Source organism: Phoca vitulina, unplaced genomic scaffold, assembly GCF_004348235.1.
Source record: "Phoca vitulina isolate PV1807 unplaced genomic scaffold, GSC_HSeal_1.0 scaffold33, whole genome shotgun sequence".
NCBI lineage: Eukaryota > Metazoa > Chordata > Mammalia > Carnivora > Phocidae > Phoca > Phoca vitulina.
In genome coordinates, this window is record NW_022589736.1 from 913,657 (window position 1) to 933,829 (window position 20,173).

Consider the following 20,173-nt stretch of genomic DNA (forward strand, 5'->3'; position numbering starts at 1 on the left):
TGGCTCCTTCTGGGGAGAATCCTTGCCTCTTCAGCTTCTGGTGGCCTCCAGCTTTCCTTAGCCACGTCCTTCCAACTTGCCTTTCCCGAATCACTGGCCTTTGCGTCTGCCGTTCAAATCTCCCTTTATAGGGACACTTGTGATTACATTTAGGGCCCCACTGGATCATCCAGGATAACCCCTCATCTCAAGACCCTTAAATGAATCACACCTGCAAGGTGTCTTGCCGGGCAAGATCACATTCACAGATTCTGGAGACAAGGAGCTGGATCTGTCTGGGAGCCACTGTTCAGCTTCCTCAGCACCATTCAAGTTGTGCGTTTTGGGATTTTGTCTGAAATAAAGGTTCTTGGCTGAGACAGACCTAAAAATCACTGGACAATGGATTCCTTTTCCTGTGCTATCTTTATCCAGTTTGTTTAGATGTGCAAATTATGCTATACTAAATACGTTGCTTTATGCATAAATATGCATTAAATATACTTAAATGTGACCATGTTCTCTAAGAATACATATAACGTCACAATTATCTGATCTTTGCACATTTGATAAGATTTTCCCCAAATCAGATCTGGATGAAGTGTCTTTTCCTGGCATGGCTCTGATATGTTTTCAATTTCTTCCTTTATGATTGGTCTGTTTGGGCTTTTTACTTCTGCCCGAGTCAATTTTAATAGTTTGTCTTGTTCTAACATATAATGATCCTATCTAGATGTCAAAAGTTTAAAACAATTGCATGTAATTTTCTTTTGTAATTTCTAATTCTATTTCTGGGAATAAACCTGTGTTCTTAATCGTAACAGTTCGTATTTTATTTTTATCTCTCAGTGACATTTGCCAGCAGACTCTTTTTAAAAATCTTTTGGGTTTTTTGTTGTTGTTGTTTGTTTTTTCAACGTGGGGCTTGAACTCACGACCCTGAGATTGAGACCTGAGCTGAGATCAAGAGTCAGACGCTTAATGGACTGGGCCACCCAGGGGCCCCATAATCTTAGTAGCCTTAAATATTAAAAATAGCTTTTGATTTTATTAATTCATTCTACTTTTTTTTTTTTTTTTTTTTTTTTTCTTTTGGCGCCCCCTGGCTCAGTCAGTGGAGCATGTGACTCTTGATCTCAAGGTCGTGAGTTTGAGCCCCACGTTGGGTGTAGAGATTACTGAAAAAAATAAAACTTAAAAGAAAAAAAGCGTATAGGGCGCCTGGGTGGCTCAGTTGGTTGGGCGACTGCCTTCGGCTCAGGTCATGATCCTGGAGTCCCTGGATCGAGTCCCGCATCGGGCTCCCTGCTCGGCGGGGAGTCTGCTTCTCCCTCTGACCCTCCCGACCCTCCCCCCTCTCATGTGCTCTCTCTCTCAGTCTCTCTCTCTCAAATAAATAAATAAAATCTTTAAAAAAAGAAAAAAGCGTATAATTTGGTAAGTTTTTACATATGTTTCTACATGAAATAACTAATACATGTGCTTAGATTTCAGTTTTCTTCTTTCTATTTTGTTTTGGTTTATTTTATAGTTGTTTTTCTAGAATGTTGACATGAATGCTTAGTTTATAAACTAGCTTGATTTTTCATGCTTAATAATAGAAAAAGTGATGTTATCAGTTTCTCTCCATGTATAACTTTGCACCCCACAGATTTGGTAAGATGTATGCTCATTACTATTCATTTCTATACAATCTGATTTTAATTTTGATTTTTTTGCCCAAGAATTATTTATTTATTTAAAGATTTTATTTTCATTTATTGGAGAGAGAGCGAAAGTGAGAGAGATCACAGAGGGAGAGGGAGAAGCAGGCTCCCTGCTGAGCGGAGAGCCCGATGCAAGGCTCGATCCCAGGACCCTGGGATCATGACCCCAGCCGAAGGCAGATGCTTAACCCACTGAGCCACCCAGGTACCCTTATTTATTTATTTTATATTTATTCATTTGAGAGAGACAGAGAGGGCATCTAGAGCACAGCAGGGGGGAGGGGCAGAGGGAGAAGCAGACTCAGAGCCCAACACAGGGGGCTTGATCCCAGGACACAGGGACCATGACCTGAGGCGAAAGCAGACACTTAACTGACTTATCCATCCAGGTGTCCCTGCCCAAATGTAAGATATAGTGATTAATATAACATTAAAAAATTAAAAAAAGAGAGAAAAGATAAAAAAAGAGGGTATTTCAATTTCCACATGATTAGATCTCTAAAAATCAACTTAATTGAGGCATAATTTATGTACAATGACATTCACTAATTTTAACTATACAATTTGTTGAGTTTTGACAAATAAAGAATTATTTGACCACCACCATACTCGTGATATAAAACATTTTTTAAAAAAGATTTTATTTATTTGAGAGGGTGAGAGAGTGCAAGCATGAAGGGGGGGAGGGGCAGAGGAAGAAGCCGACTTCCCGATGAGCAGGGAGCCTGATGTGGGGCTCGTTTCCGGGACCCTGGGATCATGACCTGAGCCGAAGGCAGATGCTTAACCAGCTGAGCCATCCAGGTGCCCCTAAAACATTTTTATTACCCCCCAAATTCCCTCATGGCCCTTTGTGGTAATTCCTTTTTCCTACCTCTTGTCCCTGGCTACCAGTGACCTGCTTTTTTGTCACTATAAGTATTAGATATTTAAAGATTTTATTTATTGGGGTGCCTGGTGGCTCAGTTGGAAGCAGACTACCGGCTGAGCAGGAAGCCCGATGCGGGACTTGAGCCCAGGACTCTGGGATCATGACCCCGGCCAAAGTCAAACGCTTAACCCACTGAGCCACCCAGGTGCCCCATAGATATTTAAGAAACAACTTTATCAAGTTCTAATTGATATCCAATAACTGCACATATTTTAAGTGTACAATTTGGGGCGCCTGGGTGGCTCACTTGGAAGAGCACATGACTCTTGATCTCAGGGTCATGAGTTTGAGCCCCACGTTGGGTATAGAGGTTACTTACATAAATAAAACTTAAAAAAATAAAGTGTACAATTTGGTGAGTTTTTACATATGTATACACCCAGGAACCATCACTGCAGTTAAGATAATGCAGGGATCCATTGCTTCTACATTTACCTTTCAATTACCTGGATTGTCAAGGTGCCCTGCCCTGGCCCAATATCCTCTGCAGACAGCTCTTCAGGCATCTCCTCAGGGGGGCATCTCTGCGATAGGGTGGGCTTGAGGGAGCCTCCGCTGGACTCAAGATGTGGTGCGGTGAGCAGGTGAAAGGACCCAGAGCCATTTTAGAGAACAGTGCTGCCGAAGACCACTTGCTTGTCTAATCACTTCCTCTGATCTTGCCAAAATATTGTTACAAAACATAGAACGTATTAACTGTGCTGTTCAAATTCTCTTTACCTTTACTGACTTAAAAAAATTGTCTACTTGCTTTGTAAAGTTCAAAGGAAGGCGTAAAAAAGTCTCCCACAATATTTTTGTGTATTTCTTTTTTTTTTTTTTAAGATTTTATTTATTTATTTGACAGAGGGGCGGGGAGAGAGCGCACAAGCAGGGGGAGTGGAGGCAGAGAGAGAGGGAGAAGCAGGCCCCCACTAACCAGGGAGCCCGACACAGAGCTCGATCCCAGGACCCTGAGATCATGACCTGAGCTGAAGGCAGACGCTTAACCAAGTGAACCACTCAGGTGCCCCAATTTTGTGTACTTCTAATAGTTTAGTTGTGTATGCTGATGTTCTATTTTTGAGAATGCAATGGGTCATTACATATTCTACACAAATTAGAAATTTAATCAGTGTAAAAATGAAGGACCCCCCTCCTTTTTTAAATCTTTTGCTTTAGTTCTATTTTCCTGGTATTAAACCGCCAACCTACCTTCTTTATGTCTTTATTTTCCTATTCTTTATTTATTATTTGTCTTAGTTTTGTCCCTGAAAACAGCATTTACCTGGATTTAGTATGTCTTCTCATTATGAGAATCCTTGTTCTTTAGTAGGGAAATTTAACTAATTTCCATTTATTATGATCACCTATGTGCTTGGTCTTGTTTTGCCTGTTCTGTTTAATATATTGATCCATTGTTTTCTTTTGTAATCCTTTCCTGGGCCGATCAGGTCTTCTTGTGTCCCCCCTCTCCAAATTTTCCCTTTTATGCTAACAGTTATCATTTACTGTTTTTTCTTGTTTTTGTTTTTGTTTTTTTAAGAAGGAGAGAGGGAAAGAGGTGGGGAGGGGCAGAGAGAGAGGGAGAGAGAGAATCTTAAGCAGGTTCCATGCCCAGCACGGAGCCTGATGCTGGGCCCCATCTCACGACCCTGAGATCATGACCTGAACCGAAATCGAGAGCCAGTTGCTTAACCAACTGAGCCACCAAGGCACCCCTCATTAACTATTAATTAAAAACTTTAAGGGGTGCCTGGCTGGCACAGCTGGAAGAGCATGCAGCTCTTGATCTTGGGGGTGTGAGTTCAAGCCCCACATTGGGTGCAGAGATTACTTAAACAAATAAAAAAAAACTTTTAAAAATCCCATCTTAAAATCTATTTTATCAATAATTAAAGAAGCTTCCAATGTCCTCCTCTCTGAATCAAACAAGATCTTTGGCACATTTTATTTTCTCTGTTTGTTGAAATAGTCTAGAATTTCATTTCCAGATAATTTCTTGCTTAAACATGTCCTATTTCAGAAATCCTTTAGAAACAGTTGCATGTACTCCACAACCACCTTCAAAACTTCATTTAGACTTGATTAATCTGTTTTTCTCATTTTGCATCTGTTTCTTATGGGTCTGTCTTCCCTTGAGTTTGTCACTTGACTGGAATTAGAAGCTTAGGTTTGAAATATAATCCCAGAAATACCACTTACTTTCTGTGTGACCTGGCAAATTTCTTAACCTTTCTGTGGCTTAGTAACCTTATTTATTTTTTTCTTTTTCTTTTATGTCAGCTCTACACCCAATGCAGGGCTTGAAGTCATGACCCTGAGATCAAGAGTCCCACGCTCCACCCACTAAGCCAGCCAGACACCCCAATTACCTCATTCAATAAAGGGAATAGGACTAGTAGCCAGCTCCCAGAGTTGTGAAGACTCAGTGGAATAAGACAGTGAATGAATGACGGAGAAGTGAAGGATGTGAGTTTCCTCCTCTCATCTCTCAAGAAGCTCTCACCACTGATCCATTCCCTGTGCTCTTTCCCTGTCTCATTCACTTCTCCCTCTCTGCTGGCACTCTTCCCTCAGCCTGGAAACCTCAAGTCTCTACTATTAAGAAAAAACCTTTGCCACTGCTCTTTCCTCTCACATCTAAGCTTCTAGAAACAATGGGCCACATGCCACGTCTACACTTCCTCACTTGTCACCAACCTGCTGGCATCTGGCTTCCTATCTAACCCCTCCACTCAAGGTGCCCTCAGTAAAGGTCATGGGTGAACTCCATGCCTTCAGCTTTGCACAGGTGACAAGGCAGGATCGAGGGACAGGATGACCCTGAGGAGTAGGGGCACTGACATACCTGGGGACAGATGTTCTGCCTGCAGTAGATAACTCATAAATATGTGTACCCTGAATGTGTGATGCAAATCAGCACATAGAATAGGGGCTGGGGAAGCTTCCTGGAGGAGGCACCTCAGCTGAGTCTGCAAGCATGAGTAATCATGGGGATGGGATGGAAAAGTGTTCCAGGCAAAGGGAACAACATAGGGAAAGGCTAGGAGGTGGGAGGCTGTAGAGAGTTCTAGAAGCCCCAAGTGGGGGTACATGTGGGGCTGTGCAGTGAGGGAGGACCAAGGGGCGATGTGCGGCTGCACTGTCCCCAGCCCCCACTCTGTTCCTGTAGCCCAAGCCCCTGCTGGCTTCTCCCCTGTAGCCTTTCCCTTGACCTCCACATGCTGTGCCTCAGTTTCCTCCTACTTCTCTGGGGCGCTCTTGCTCAGACTCCCTCCCAGCCCTCTTTCTTCTCTTCTAGGATGAGGTTCCCTGCCTCTGGAGTTTTTCATCTGCCCCAGGTCTGCTCACCCCTTCCCAGCTTCACACCCTGGCTTCAGTTGCACTCTGGGCACCTTCTCAAGTGACCTCAGTTGCCACGCGTCCAGAACCTCCTCCTCAACTTTCCCTCCACATGCCTCCTCCCCGAGGGCATCTCCACCCATCCCGGGACCCAACCCCCAGGCAGGGCAACATCTGAGCCTCCTCCTTCTCTCCCCAGTCCTAGGGCTCCTCCCCTCTTCCCCTGCCTCATCCCATCAACCCCACCTCGGCTTAGACCTCATACCAGTGTTTCCAAACTGGGTTCCCAAGCACTCCCTCTGTGACTCTGCATAAAAACTTTCCTGAAGCCCAAGAGGCTCGCAGGCTGTACAGTCCCTCCCTCTTCCCCCTGGGGAATTAGTCCAAGAGGCTCAGAGTTGGAGACAAAGGGCGTTGTGGGAGTTGAGCCCTGAGAAGGGACCACAGCTGCCAGAGCTGGACTAACACCCCCCCCCCCCGCCAGGCCACCTGGAGATCCTCTGCTTGTTTCTGGGTCCTTTGACTGCCAGCACATGGCAGGCGACCTAGTCCCTGTTTATCCCTGGCCTTTGTCTGCACAGGAACCCCACCTGTTCTTCCTTGGATCTTTCCTGAGAGCTGGCCCTGAGCTGGATGCAATCCTCCCCCAGCCCTAAGACATTGGTTTGCTATTTCCATTACACAGATGAGGACAGTGAGGGATTTGGGTGCCACTTCATGCCCAGGTGAATCGCAGAGCTGCAGGTGTCTCACAATGACCCTGCTTGGACTCTCCCAGTGAGAGGCAGCAGGACATGGGCCCAGCACTTGTGGATTTAGTTGAGGTTTACCAGCTAGTTTAAACAGAGAGACAGAACACAGAAAGGGAGTCTCGAAACCTTGGGATGCAGCCTGGCACCAGGTCTCAGGACAGTGGGATAGAGTCCTCCCCCATGTGGGAGTCTGCGGACTTCTCCCTGTGGCCACTCGGCCAGCTTAGGTCAAGCATCCACCTCATACCCACTAGCAGTTACTCCCCATTCCCCACCCCACCCCCCAGCCCCGAGAGCCACTAGAGTGCATCGTTTTTAGGCTTGATGGGACGCAGGTGCGCTGGCCGCAGAGGCAGCCTCCTGCCCTCGGCGGGCGGGGATGCTGCGCTGGCCCCCCCCCTCCCCCTCCTCCCGCTGAGGCCCGCCTCGGCCGTCGCCTCTGTGATAGCGGGCACTGGCCCCCACACCGCGCCGGCGCTCTGGAGGAACGGTAAGAGAGGACGCCGTGAGTTTTTCCCGAGCGCCTACCGTGTGCCAGGCGCTTGGAACACGGCGGAGACGCAACGGGACAGAGGGTGGTTATCACTGCTGGTATTGGCACAGCCGTGACGCTCGCGGCTGCGGAGGGCAGAGGGGCGCGGACGCGGCGGGGACCTGAAGCCGGAGGGCGCGGGAGGGCGCGTAAGGGCAGCATCGCAGAGGCCCAGCCGCCGCCGCCGCCACCGCTCCGGGCGGCAGCGCGACGCCCCGCCCACCCCATGAGGGAGGAGGGGGCGGGGGCCCGATGACGCCCCGCCCCCGTACGCGGCCGCCCTGCAGAGCGAGGGGCGGGGCCTCTGGCCGCCCCGCCCCGCGCCGGGAGGAGGAGGAGGAGCGGCGGCGGCGGGCCCGCACTGCAGCGCGAGCGCGCGACTGGCCGGCGGTGAACGCAGAGCGCGGCCGGGCCCGAGCGCCGAGCGGGCGTCGCGCAGGGAGACAGGCCGCGGCCGCCGCCGGATCCCGCCCCGCGCCCCGCCATGCCGTCCGCGGGCCCCGCCTGAGCCGCGGCCACCGGCGCCGGGCGGGCTCGGGGGCGCTCGGGGCCGGGCCGGGGCCATGCGCACGCTGCCCTGACGATGCCGCCCGCCGCGCCCGCCCGCCTGGCGCTCGCCCTGGGCCTGGGCCTGTGGCTCGCGGCGCTGGCGGGGGGCTCCGGGTGCGGCTGCGGGCCGTGCGCGCCCCCCTGCCTCTGCGGTCCGGAGCCCGGCTCCGCCTGCCGCGTCAACTGCTCCGGCCGCGGACTGCGGACGCTCGGACCCGCGCTGCACATCCCCGCCGACGCCACCTCGCTGTGAGTACCCCGCCACCCCGCGCCGCGGGCCGGGCGGTTGCCATGGCGCCGGGACTCGGGGGCGCCCGGGGCGTGGGGCGGCCTCGGCGCGCCTGCACCCTCGGCTCCGGGGAGAGGCCCGGCCGGGCAGGCCGCCGGCCTGGCGGGCCTCGCAGGGCGTGGGCGCGTCCCCGGCCTCTGAAGGGGAAACGGAGTGCGGGCCAGGCCTCTCCCAGGGCGAGGCTCCAGCTCAGTGAGGTCGGCCCGACTAAATAAGGAAAACCCGGGACCGCGGGCGGTCCTCAGCCCCCCTGGCCTGGGCCGGGGCGAAGCAGAAGAATCCCGGTTTCTCTGAACGCAGAAACGCCCCACCTGGGGGGCTCCGCAATCGCGAGTTGATGGGGGAACCTGAGACAGCGCGCGGGGGCGGGGTGGAAGGTGTCTGAAGGGAACCGGCCGGCACTTAGACGCTAATTAAGGACTAATAGAATGCAGCCTGGCCTGGGGGATGCTCTGCACCTGGGAGCCCTGCAGCAGGAAGCCTGGAGGAGGAGAGCTCTGTCTGAGATGGCGGGGAAGGCTTCCCGGAAGAGGTGTCTGGATAAAGATTTGAAGGATGTGTAAGACTTGGCCTGATGTTAAAGGAGGAGTGACAAGGTGGCCGCAGGACGGGAGGAGGGAACCGTGTGTGCAAGGTCCGGAGGCTGCATTTGGTCATGTGTGGGTGTTAAGGCACACCCCAGTGTGGCACTGCAAGGGAGTTGTGGGGAGGTGGGCTGGGCTCAGAGGGCTCTGATGTGATCCTGGGGACAGCGGGCAGGTGGGGTTGCAGGAGTAGTTTAAAACGCTGAAGAGCTGTTTTCAGGTGTTTTGTGAGCCCTGTGCCAGGCTCTGGCTGTGACCCTCCCCTAGCCCTCTGAGGCAGAGGTACAGCAAAGATTCCTCTTTTACATACGAGAAAACAGACTCAGGGGATGTGACTTGCCCAGGTACCAACCCGCGGCCAGCACATGGCAGAGCTGGGATTGACGGAGATGCCCAGGACCTGAAGTTGGAATGGACAGGGTGCAGGGGACCCAGATTTGCAGACAGTTGTCCCCGGGCTAGGGGCAGGCTCAGGGCCTGCTGATCTGCATTCCCATGGCCCTGTTTGGATTTCTTGGGCACTTTCAGCTACCGAAGCCAGGACTCCCATCTGTCCTTGGCCACGTGCTAGAATCCATTGGGGAGCATTTAACATCCTCAGGCTTGTGAAATCTGGGGATGGGTCCTGGAATTTGGTTCTGTAATATTCCCTGGGTGCCTCCAGTGTATGGCCACCTTTAATTAGGTGACCCCATGGTCAGTGTTCAGATGAGTTTGGATGTTGGGGAGTAGGTGGGTGAAGTAGGGATGGGTATTTCTCCTGGGTGGTCTGGATGTCCTTGGGGCTTTGGTGAGTGGGATGGGGGTGGGGGAAGAGCAGGTTCTCCAGGATCAGCTGGGAGCCATGGCTGGGGGCGGGATGGGGGTGTGTGTGCTGGGGTCACACTGGGCCTGTCGCTTTGCTACCTGACCCCTTGAGCATTCACCATCCCCTTTGTCTCTGTGGAGATGGCCTCTTGCCTGCACCAGCATAATCGGATCAGATTCCCCACCACCCCCCTCCTTGTTTCTGGATACTGTGGTGAAGATACCTCCATCTCTGGTGGGCTGGGAACTGCTGAGGTCAGGCCTGGTTTCTTCTGGTTATTCTCTGCTTCCCCAGCAGCTGATGCTGAGCTGGCCTCCAGGAGCTGGGTAGGAAGTAAACAATACAGGTGGCTCAGTCAGGGGCCTGCAGCAGGTGCAGGCTCTGGAGCCTCTTGGGCACAGTGATGGAGCCCAAGACTGTTGCTTTGCATGTGTCTCTGTAGGATCTGCTCCTGGGTTTTGGAGGTCCTGGGAGCTGGTGGCCTGGCCCGGCCTGAGCCGGCAGGATTCCCAGGGTTGCTGGCCCCTCTGAGCTTGCGATGGAACCCTGAGACACAAGTAGATGGGGAACGGAGGAGACCCCACGCTGTTCTTTACACCCCAAAGCTGCCTCTGGGAGATTTCTGGAGGCTAGGGAGCAGGAACCCAAGGGAAACTGTGCTCTCTCCTGGTCCTGCTGGGTTCAGGCCTGGTACCTCTGTCATGAGCCAGACCTGGGTAACCCTCGCCTGGGTTAACAGTGCTGCTGGAAGGCGCCTGAGACAGATGACGTTACTCAGCAAAGTGTTGCTGTTGTCCCGTTTTAAAAGCTTTATCGTGGAGAATTTGAACAGACCCAGAAGAAGTAGACAAAATTGCGTGCTGAACTTCATGGACCCATCGCCCTCTGTCCTGCCCCTCCATGCCCCACCTCCGTCCGTCTTTGAACCAGTTGCCAGCTGTCCTGTCCTTTGACGTATAAGCATCACACCTTATACCTTATATCACTTTATACGTGGTCACACCTAAGACCGTGAGCGATTCCCCAATCCCATCCGTGCCAGCATGTTTAGGTTTTTGGTTGTCTCCATTTTTTTTTTAGTCGTTTGAATTAGGATCCAAATAAGGTCCACATGGTACAATTAGTCCGTGTCTTTTGTCTTCTGATGAGGTGTCCACTCTCCCTCATCTCTTTCCTTCCTCATGCAACTTGTTGAAACTGGCTCCGAGAGCAGCTGGGTTTGGACTGCGCCTGTGTCATCTCCATGGCGGCATCCCCTGTGTCCTCCTGCCTCTGTGTCCTGTAGCTGGACGGTTGCTCCAGAGCTGTGCTGTGTGGCAAGCCACATGTCATGTCCTCTGGAGGCGCTTGTGGCCATTGGCTACTGCGTTGGACAGGACCGCAGAGACTGAGCATGTTCGTCACCAGGGGAAGTTCACATGTGAAGGTGCTGCTCCGCATGTCGCCTGTCGGTCAGTTTCAGGTGTGGTTGCTTTGGGCCAGCCACTTCTCAGGGCTGTGCGCTGCTCACTTCAGCCACTGGTCTAGGACTAGGTTTGGGGCAGGAACTCAGTAGGGACTTGGTTCGTTGATGGAAATATCAGGGCCTTAGGGTCTTGTGTCACCTGGGGGGTACTTAGGGCCTCACCCTTCCCCGCCCGTGCCCCTGAATGGCAGGAGAGTCGGGGAGACTGGAGGAGGCTAGATCTCTAGCATCTGCATAGCGCATGGGTGCGAGGGAAGGTGGGCATTGGGGAGCAGACCGCGGGCCTGGTGTGTGCGTGACCTGTTAGGCTGCCTTGGACTGGCCAGACCACAGATGGTCCCCTCCCTGAGCCCTCAGCAGGCAGAGAGCCTGACTGCTGCATGCCGGGCCCTGTGTCTGGAGTCTCTGAGGGTCAGTTCTCACCGGGAAGCTGATGTTAAGCCAAAGACACAGATGATGGGGAGGGGGCTGCTTTAGAGGGGCTACCTGGAAGGACCCCCAGTGTAGGTGACATTGGAAGGTCTGAGAGAGAGCGTCCCAGACAAGGGACAGCCTGGAGGAGTCTCTGAGGCCCCAGGTGATGGAGGCGTGGGAGGTGAGGCCTTTATCCAGGCAACTGTTGGGGACAGCATTGAAGGGTCCCAGACGGAAGAGGCACAGAACACTGTCTACTGGGTGGAGATGGGTCTTGGGAGGATCTGGGCGTCCTGCACGCCCAGCTGCTCTCACGCTCATGTCCCCTGAGGTGCGCAGCCAGCCCTTGGAATTCAGAATACAAATGCGTGTGTAGCCGTAGTTTCCCAAGAGGACACGGAATGCACATTTGCCAGAGCTGTCGACAGGAGGACACGCTGTAGGAGGGCCCCCTGCCTGGGCGGGAAGGTGAATGGGGAGGCTTGGGCTGCATCTGCAACACTCAGGTACTTGAAGAGACCAACACCGGAGAACCCACAGTTCCAGCAACCCTCAGGAGCTGGGTGGTGCTGGGAGTAGGGAGGACCGCCACCTCTAGGAAAATGAGCCCACCTGCCAAACAGCTGCCAGGTGGAGAGCATGTGCGAGTCTTTTACGTGGCGAGGGACTCGTAGCCAGAACGTTGATTAAAAACAGCGACAACAAGGTTTTTATGTATTCTCAACGTGAATGAGATCAAGGGTCCAATTAAAAAATGGGTGAAGGATCTGAGCAGACATACCTCCAAAAAAGAGACAGATGACCAGTAAGCACATGAAAAGAAGCTCAACATGTTGCTTTCAGGGAAACGCAGATCGAACTGCAGTGAGATGCCCCTCACGCCCATGTGGACGGCTGTCGCAGACAGATGGTAGCCAGCGTCTCGAGGTGTGGAGAAATCGGACCACCCACACAACCCTGGCGGGATGCAGAATGGGGCGGCCCTCTGGAGGGCGGTCTGCCGGCTCCTCGGTAGGACCCAGCCATTCTACTCCTAGGTGTCTGCCCAAGAGAAGTGAAACCTGGGTCCACACAGAAATTTGTACACAAATGTTCACAGCGGCAGGATTCATAGTAGCCAGAACGTGGAGACAGCGCAGGTGTCCAGCAACAGAAGAACAGAGGAACCGAACGTGGTCTGCCAATCCACTGGAGTATTACTCAGCCGTTAACAGGAACGGAGCCCTGACACCTGCTCCAACCTGTACAAGCCTTGAAGACATGTTAAGTGAAAGAAGCCAGACATAAGAGGCCACGTGTTGAATGATTTCACTGGTAGGAAATGTCTAGAACAGGCAAATGCATGGAACCAGAAAGCAGACTAGCGTGTCTAGCTGAGTAGGGGAGGTGTTTCTGTTTGGGGTGAGAATGTTGTGGAATCAGACAGTGGTGCTGGTTGTGCAACCTTGAGAACACACTAGGAACCACTGAGTTGTAAGCTTCACAAGGGTGAACTTTATAGTATGTGAGGTACAACTGAATTGAAAACGAAATCTCTGAAAATAGCTGGGGGTGTGCACCCCACTCCCCACCACTGGGTCGTCCTCTCCCTCCGTGGTTGCCACGTGCTGGGCTCCTTGCTAAGCCCTTTCTGTCCTATGTCACCTTCCATCCCCATGATGCTATGGCATTGGAAGCTCTCTTGGTCCCATTTTACAGACCAGGAAACTGAGGCTCCCTGAGGTTAAGTCACTTCCTAGGGTCACATGGCTGGTGAGTTGTGGCGGAGAGGTGATTGCATCAGCGCGCTCTGGGGCATACCCCCATTGCTGCACACAGGGGCCTGGCTCATAGAAGTGGCGGTGGGGGGCACCCCCCGTGGGATTGAGTGGGACTGGGTGGGCTCTGGGCTCTGGCCTCAGCTGCTGGCTTGGCCCTTCCCTGCAGCTCCGTCTTCGGGCGTCGATCTGCTATCTGTGCTGGGGTTCTTCCCACTGACTTCCTGTCTGGTTCTGGGAGGGAGGCGTGGGGACCCAGCAGTCGGGACTCTGGCCTTGAATCAGACCTGATTCAATCCCACCTCCTCCATTTCCTGCGTGACCTTGGCCGCGTCTCTCAGCCTTCCCAAGCTTTAGTCTCCTCACTCGTACGGTGGGCACCGAGGATGGATGTCCCTTCTGGGGTTGTGGGCGTGTCCATAGGGCTCAGCGCTGGGACCACGGTAACTGTAACCATTGCCAGGGTGGCCCCTTGGCTCCATTCTGTCCACATCCTCAGAGCCCATTACCTTGTCCCCAAGCACTGGCCACTGGCCGATGGGTCCTTGGGACCTGCCCTGCTGACAGAACAGAAGCACGGAGAGGAGCCCTGAGCACGTGTGCCAGTCACTGCGTTGTTCAGACCAAATGGGGGGGGGGGGCGGACTCCTGTACAGCCCTGAGCTCCAGCTGGAGGGAGGCCCCGAGGTCCAGAAGCCTTGCTGCCCCCTCTGCTCTGACCTCAGAGGTATCTTCAGTGCAGGGCCATGCAGCTGTTGGGAGTCGGGACCCCTGGCACGCTCCTCTGGTGTTGGGTGTCAGTTTTGTGCATTTGTGTTTTTGATGCGTTCAGGTACGGATTTGTGACACAGTGAAGCTTTGAGGTGTGACTAGAAAGTGTCACTTCCCATGTTCACCTTGTTCTGTGACCTGGGGTGTTGGGGCACCGCTGAAATCCCTGGCCACGAGAGCTGCTTGATGCCCCCCACATCAGCCCTGCTGCTGGCTCCACCATCACGCGCACGGCACGGTGATCTTGCTGCAGCATAGGCACACTGTGTCGGTGAGACTCAGTTTCCCTCTCCTGCTTCTCTGCAGGCTCATCCTGCGGCTCTCTCAGGGCCTGAGACCAGGGTGTCTCCTGTGGGGGCCCCCGCCTCCTCTCTCTGTTGCTCTGCCTTGGCCCTGGGCAGCTTGTCGCTGGCCACCGTCTTCTGACAGCTGGCTGGGTGGCCCTGGAGGACGTGGCTCCTGCCCCCACACGCTGCCTGTGGGATGGGGTGTGCTTCTGCCACTACCCGTGCTCCCCCACAGCTCTTGAGACCCTGGCTCTTGAGGGACGCCCTGGCTGAGCTTGGTTTCAAGTGAGGAAGCCATTTTGGATGGAGATGCACATTTTCCTTTCCGGAACACTCTGCAGTGGCCAGTGCCAGCAGTGGGAACCCAGACGGGCCCAGCCCACGGAGCACTCTGGAATGAAAACATCCCGTTTGTCCTGCCGCTGTCTGGGGTGGTGGCGGCCGTCTGGCCCTCTGAGCTGGGTGCTTGTGCGTCTCCAGCCGGTCAAGGCGGGGCCGTGTCCACGGGGTGGGCCGCGTGCAGCGGGGGCGCCGGCCGAGCGTGCCTGCAGTCTTGCTGCCGAATAGAACGCAGCTGGAAAATGCAGCTCACGTCCTTTTTTCCCGGAACACCTCGTTCTTTGTGGCTTGGCAGCCATCTCCGCCAAGGGGCCCAGTGGTGCCCAGCCGCCCGTGCCAGGGAAGGGGCTGCGTTTGTGGCCAAGGTGGGCAGGGCTCATTCTCTCCCTGAGGTGCCTGTGGGCCCAGGCCTGGCCAAGTGTGGTGTCCCTGATTTTAGCAGCCCCCGTGCCCTGAAGGATGCTATGGGGCCCCCCCCTGGAAAGGGCTTTGTCCTAAGGCAGGGCCAGAAGCCAGCTTTTCCTTCTGGAAGCAGGGAATGAAGGCCAGTGCTCAGGGCAAGGCTAACAGCACGATTGGCCTCCAGGGTCTGGTGCCTGCAAGCTGCTGTATAGCCCTGGGGTCAGGCTGCTTCGTGCCATTGGCCATGCCCGGCAACTGAGGGGGTGATGGGCTGGCTAGCCACACTGGACTGATGTCTCTGCCCCTGGCAAGCCAGAGGCCACGTGCCAGCCCCCCACCGCCAGGATGGGGAAGAGCCCAGCCTTCCTCCTTCAGTCTCCCGACTCTGGGGAGGTGATGGTGGGACGAGCAGGGCAGCCTCCCCGAGCCTCCGCATTCCCACCTATAAAATGGGATGGCGTGCTCCTGGCCTGGCTGGCTGTGACAGGTCTGAGCGCAGCTGCTGAGTACAGATGCCAGATCTGGGGGGAGGCTGGGCACCCTTGGTGCTGGTCCTTTTGCTCCCTTTGCCCTGAAGGGGACCCCAAATCCCTAGCCACAGGGGGAGGAGCAGGCTAGACCCTCTCCTGGGAGGGGGCCCCACCCTGTCTTGTTAATGCTCTGAAGGTGGCTGCCTCGGGGTGGCTTGATCTTTCTGTCCCAATGTGGAGGACACCCCCCGCTCGCCTCCTTTCTGCAGATCTGAGTTCCCCTCCTTGTCCTGGCCTGTGTGCAGCATCACCACACCAGCTATCTATGCCCCATCCTGGTGAGAATTCAGCAGTGGGAGGGGCAGAGCTCGGGTGTGGGGGCCCCCACAAAACGCTGTGAAACGTGGGCCACCTCCTGGATCTGGGAGGTTCCCATGCAGACCTCTTCTCCTCACTTTGGAGGCTGAGACAGCCCCTCACCGCTGCCCTGGGGCCAGCAGACCCCTCCATGGAGAGCCTGCCTCTGCCCGCTCCCCAGCTGGCCCTGTCCACATGTTTGTCTTCAAATCCGCTCCTTCCTAAACTCGAATTCATTAATTTACACATCATTTCCGGCCCTGGAAGCCAGCCTTGCTCACCATAAATAGACGGAATGAAAACAGAATGAGGTTATTACACTCAAACTGGCTCAGTGCTCCCGGCGGCCTGCCCCCGGTGCTGGGGGGGGGGGGGGGGCGGCGGGGTCGCCAGCCCCAGGGCCCGGTGCGGGGGGGGCAGGTTCAGCACTGTAGCCTCTCCCCTTTTGCCTGGGCCTGGCTCCTGAGGGGATGTGTCGGGGGTCCTCCTCGCTGGGCTGAGGAGAACCTGTTTCCCCCCAGAGCTGGCAGTGCCTCCAGGGAAAGGACAGGCCAGCCGAGGCTGTGTTTCCAGGAGCCCCGTGGTGGAGGGAACAGCACGGAGTCCTGGGCCTTGGATGGGGAGGGGGGTACCCTCTCTCCTGCCAGCATGCTGTCCCGTCCTGCCAGAGGGAGGAGGCAGCTGCTGGCTCTGGAGGAGTGGGTTACATAACCTCTGCAGTGGCCCCTCTGGAGCCCGTTCCCCCCCAAGCCCTGTTTCCAGCACGGCGGCCAGCGCAGGGGTGGGGGGTGACGGGCTGGGGCCTGGCACTCGCCCCCGCCGCTGACCACATGCGTCTGGAATGTGCAGATGTTTCCTTGGGGGCTCCGGCTGGCCCCCAGACCCCGCCCAGCATCTGGACTGGGGAACGGGCACACGAGCCGCTCCTCTCCGTGGCAGAGGAGGAAACTGAGGCCACTCAGCGCTGCAGGGCAGGGTCCCAGCTTCTCTGGGGCCTCCAGTTCCTCAGCTCTAGAAGAGTAGAGTGCTCTTGGAGCCACCCCAGGCTCAGGAACACTGCAGACCTGCTTGTGACCACCCTCTCCTTGGCTTCTACCTTCACGCACCCTGATCCACTCCCCTCTTCTGGGTGCAGCCCTTTCTCACCTCTCCCCGCTGGGGCCCTGATGTGAGCAGGGGCGGGACGCAGGTGCTGAGCCTTGTGTGGAGAGGGCAAGGGGGAGCTGCCTATCCGATGGGGGTCCTTCAGCACCTGCTGGGCACCTCCAGCTTGGTGGTGGAAGCAAGGACCCTCCACCAGGCTTCTGCTTGGAGCAGGAAAGAGCAGACCCAGACATGCCGTTGGGGGCCTGTACCCCAGGGGAGGCTGGTGTCCCCCCTCATGAGGATGTCTGGTCTGGAAGGCAGGGGGAGCATGGGGGACAGCCTGGGCTCCCCAGTGGACTGCTGGGTCACTGTGGGGGAGGAGAAGGAAGGCCAGCCTCTCAACCTGATCCCTGGTGCCTGGGGAGGTGACATGTGTTTTGTGCTGTCGTGGGTGTGTGCCTGTCGCCTGGTGGTGTGTGGGTCCCCAGGTCACCCACCTCCTCCCGAAGCTGGCCTGACCCCTCCAGCCCTGGCCTGGGGGTCTGTGGAGGTTGCTTGTGTGGGCCTTGGAGGGGCTGGGGAGTATCTAGCTGGCCCAGAGGGTGGGCCCTGCTTGGCCCGGGACCTCTTAGGGGTGCTGTCCAGCCAGGCTGCTGGCCCTCCTCCCAGTAGAGGCCAGCCGCTGCTTGGCCAGCCCCTGCGGCTTGGGCTGTGCTGGGCTCCTTTGGCGGCTCCCTGGGCCTGCTGTGTCTCTCCCCTGTGGTTGTAAGACCTGGGGAACACCGGTGTGGGGGCAGGGTGTCAGACTATGATGATGTCACCTCGGGGGGAGGGCTGGCCGAGGCCTCCTTGGCATTCCCCCAGAACATTGATGGCAAGAATAAATGTGGACAAATGGCTGTTGAGGACCTTGGGGGTGTGGGACTGGGTGAGGACCCTACCAGTGTTCTCTTTCCATGTCCTCCTTCCAGTGACGCTCAGAGCTCCCCCTCAGGGTCCCCTCTGCCCTTCCCATCTCTCCCAGTGTACACGGTTACCCATGGCCTGCCCCAAACAGATGCTCCCACACCGTGGGGCAGGCTGGGGGGCTGGGGCTCAGGGCATGGTATGCCCTTGGGGCACGGGACCTTGGCCGCGGAAGATCCTGGGGAGCCTGTTGATATTTTCTGTGCCCCAGGGGCCAGGCTAGGCCCAGGTGAGTGCGGGGGGTGGGGGGCTCAACTGGACCCTGGAGAGCAGGGAGCACGTGGCCAGTGCCTGTGACTGACTGACGTGGGGCCTTCCGCATGCAGGAGAGGGGAGCCTCAGTGGGGCTGCTGGGCCACACAGAGCTGGATGGAGGACTTAACTGGCCCGAGGATGGCCTGGAGCCATGGGCCAGTGAGGCCAGGGACAGCAATGTCCTGACGGGCCGGGGTGGATGCTGGCTGAGTGGCCTGGACGCTGAGCTTGACCCGCCCCGCCCACCCGCTGCCCTGGTTTCTCAGGCACCACGGGCGGTTCCCAGCAGCTGCCACTCGTGATGGATTTTCCAGAAAATGGGATGTGGAAAACATTTTAGGGATTTTCCTTCTTTCTTTTGTCTTCTGCTTGAGGCCCAAGATTGAGCATCGTGCTTGACCAGTTGGGTGGGAGTCTGGCCAACCTCTCCCTGGTCTCCTGGCCTGGCCTGCCCACCCTACCCTGGGAGTGGGAGTGGGCCGGCTGGGGTGAGCCTGTGGAACACAGGGTGGGCAGTGTACCCTAGAGGAAGGCCCAGCCCGACCCATCAGAAAGCACCCCTTCCTCTGCCACGTGTGAGAAGGGACGGGGGAATCTAGGCTCCATTGTGGGGGGCACAGGTAACCTAGCCAGAAAATCCTGTCCCCGTGTCCCCTGGCCCCCAAAGACCTTTCCAGCCATGGAGTTCCTGGAACCCAGGTTCTGGGTGGAGACGGACCTGCGCATATAGCCATGCACGCTGTCTCTCTGTGTCCACCCTCCCCAGATGGGAAGCCAAGAGGCTCGCGGAGACCTCAGGGCACCGAGCTGGGATGGGGCAGGGCTCTGGCCCCCCTTGCCAGCCCCCTCGCCGCCTGTTCCCCTCTGAAACCCCTACTCCAGGCCCCCGGGGCAGCCTGTCCATCCACTCCTACCCTGTTTCTCCTACTTCAAGGGCAAAAGGAGGGTGGAAAACTCAGGGGACTCGCGTGCTCTCAAGACAGGAGCTGCTAATGGTGCACCCTTTCCGGCACTTTCTTTAGATCTTAGTTTGAACAGTTGCAGGGGGCAGGGCTGCATTTTGCACCTGGATTTCTCTTGCATCCGTGTGCTGAGGGGGCTGCACCCGCCGATCGACTAATGGGCTCTGGTCACTGCCACTGTAAATCCTGTCTCTCCCCACAGGTGAGGGGAGGGGCGTCTGTGGTGACCCTGGTTCTTGGGGCTGGGGGCCCTCTGCCGTGTGAGGCTCCGGCTTGTGCTGCGTTTTTGAACCTCTTGCCTGGAAGTTGAACTTGCCAAGTTAGCCGCCCTGGCTCTTGCTTGGTTGGGCATACCGGTCACAGCAGTGGGGGGCTGCTCCAGGTGGAGACCCCTGGCCCCCAGCCCCACCTGCTCCCAACAGGTGCTCCGGCCCCACCCGCCCCACCCCTCCAGGGGAATGGGAGCCCCTCTGGGCCTGGCTTCCCACTTGGGTCACAGTATGCTTCTGGCGCCCCTCCAGGCGGCCCCCTGGCTGTGTTGGGGGCCAGGTTGGCAGAGCGGCCTGGCGAAGGCCCAGTTCGCAGCCCCCAGCCCTTGTTGGTCGCTGTGAGACCCTGCGTGGCCAGCAGGCCTCCCGGGTGAAGCAGCGGTTGGGCTGTGGTGGGGGTCGTTTCCTGAGCCTGGTTCCAGACGTGGTCTGCAGCATCATGAGCCAGGCTGGGGTGCTGCACCAGGCATCCCAGCCTGCGAAGCCCTGGGACCCCCTCCTCCCCCATGTCCTCAGGGGCCTGTGTGTGCGCGTCAGCTTTCCCATGAGGACCTTGTTTTCGCACCAGCCCCTTCTCAGGTCCTGCTGTATTTGGAGCAGGCTCCGTTTCAGAGGGTGACTTTTGGGAGCGGGACACCACCCCTGCCCCACCCGGGCTGCCTCAGGAGCTTAGATAGGAGGGGCCGCGGCAGCCAGGCAGGTGCCCAGGGATGGGCTGTCTGACCAGGCCATGCTTGGGGTAGGGTGGGAGTCTGAGTGTTGGAAGAGCTGGGTTGGCAGGACCTGGAAATGGTTGGGCCAGGAGGAGGTGTCAGTGGACCCCCCGCCTCTGCACGACTGGGTGGTCAGTGGGAGCCAGGTTAGGGCCAGTGAGAGGCATTCTGGGGACATCTGAGGGCGAGCGGTGACCTGCAAGGGC

The 20,173-nt window shown here is 56.2% G+C and overlaps 1 protein-coding gene across 1 annotated transcript in view; it reads left to right on the plus strand.

Moving 5' to 3' along the window:
* Positions 1-7,807: 7,807 nt before the first annotated feature.
* Positions 7,808-20,173, plus strand: part of PKD1 (polycystin 1, transient receptor potential channel interacting) — a 41,022-nt gene continuing 28,656 nt past the window's right edge. Inside the window, 1 exon segment of the mRNA XM_032425549.1 lies at positions 7,808-8,022. Coding sequence (XP_032281440.1) covers positions 7,808-8,022 — 215 coding nt within the window.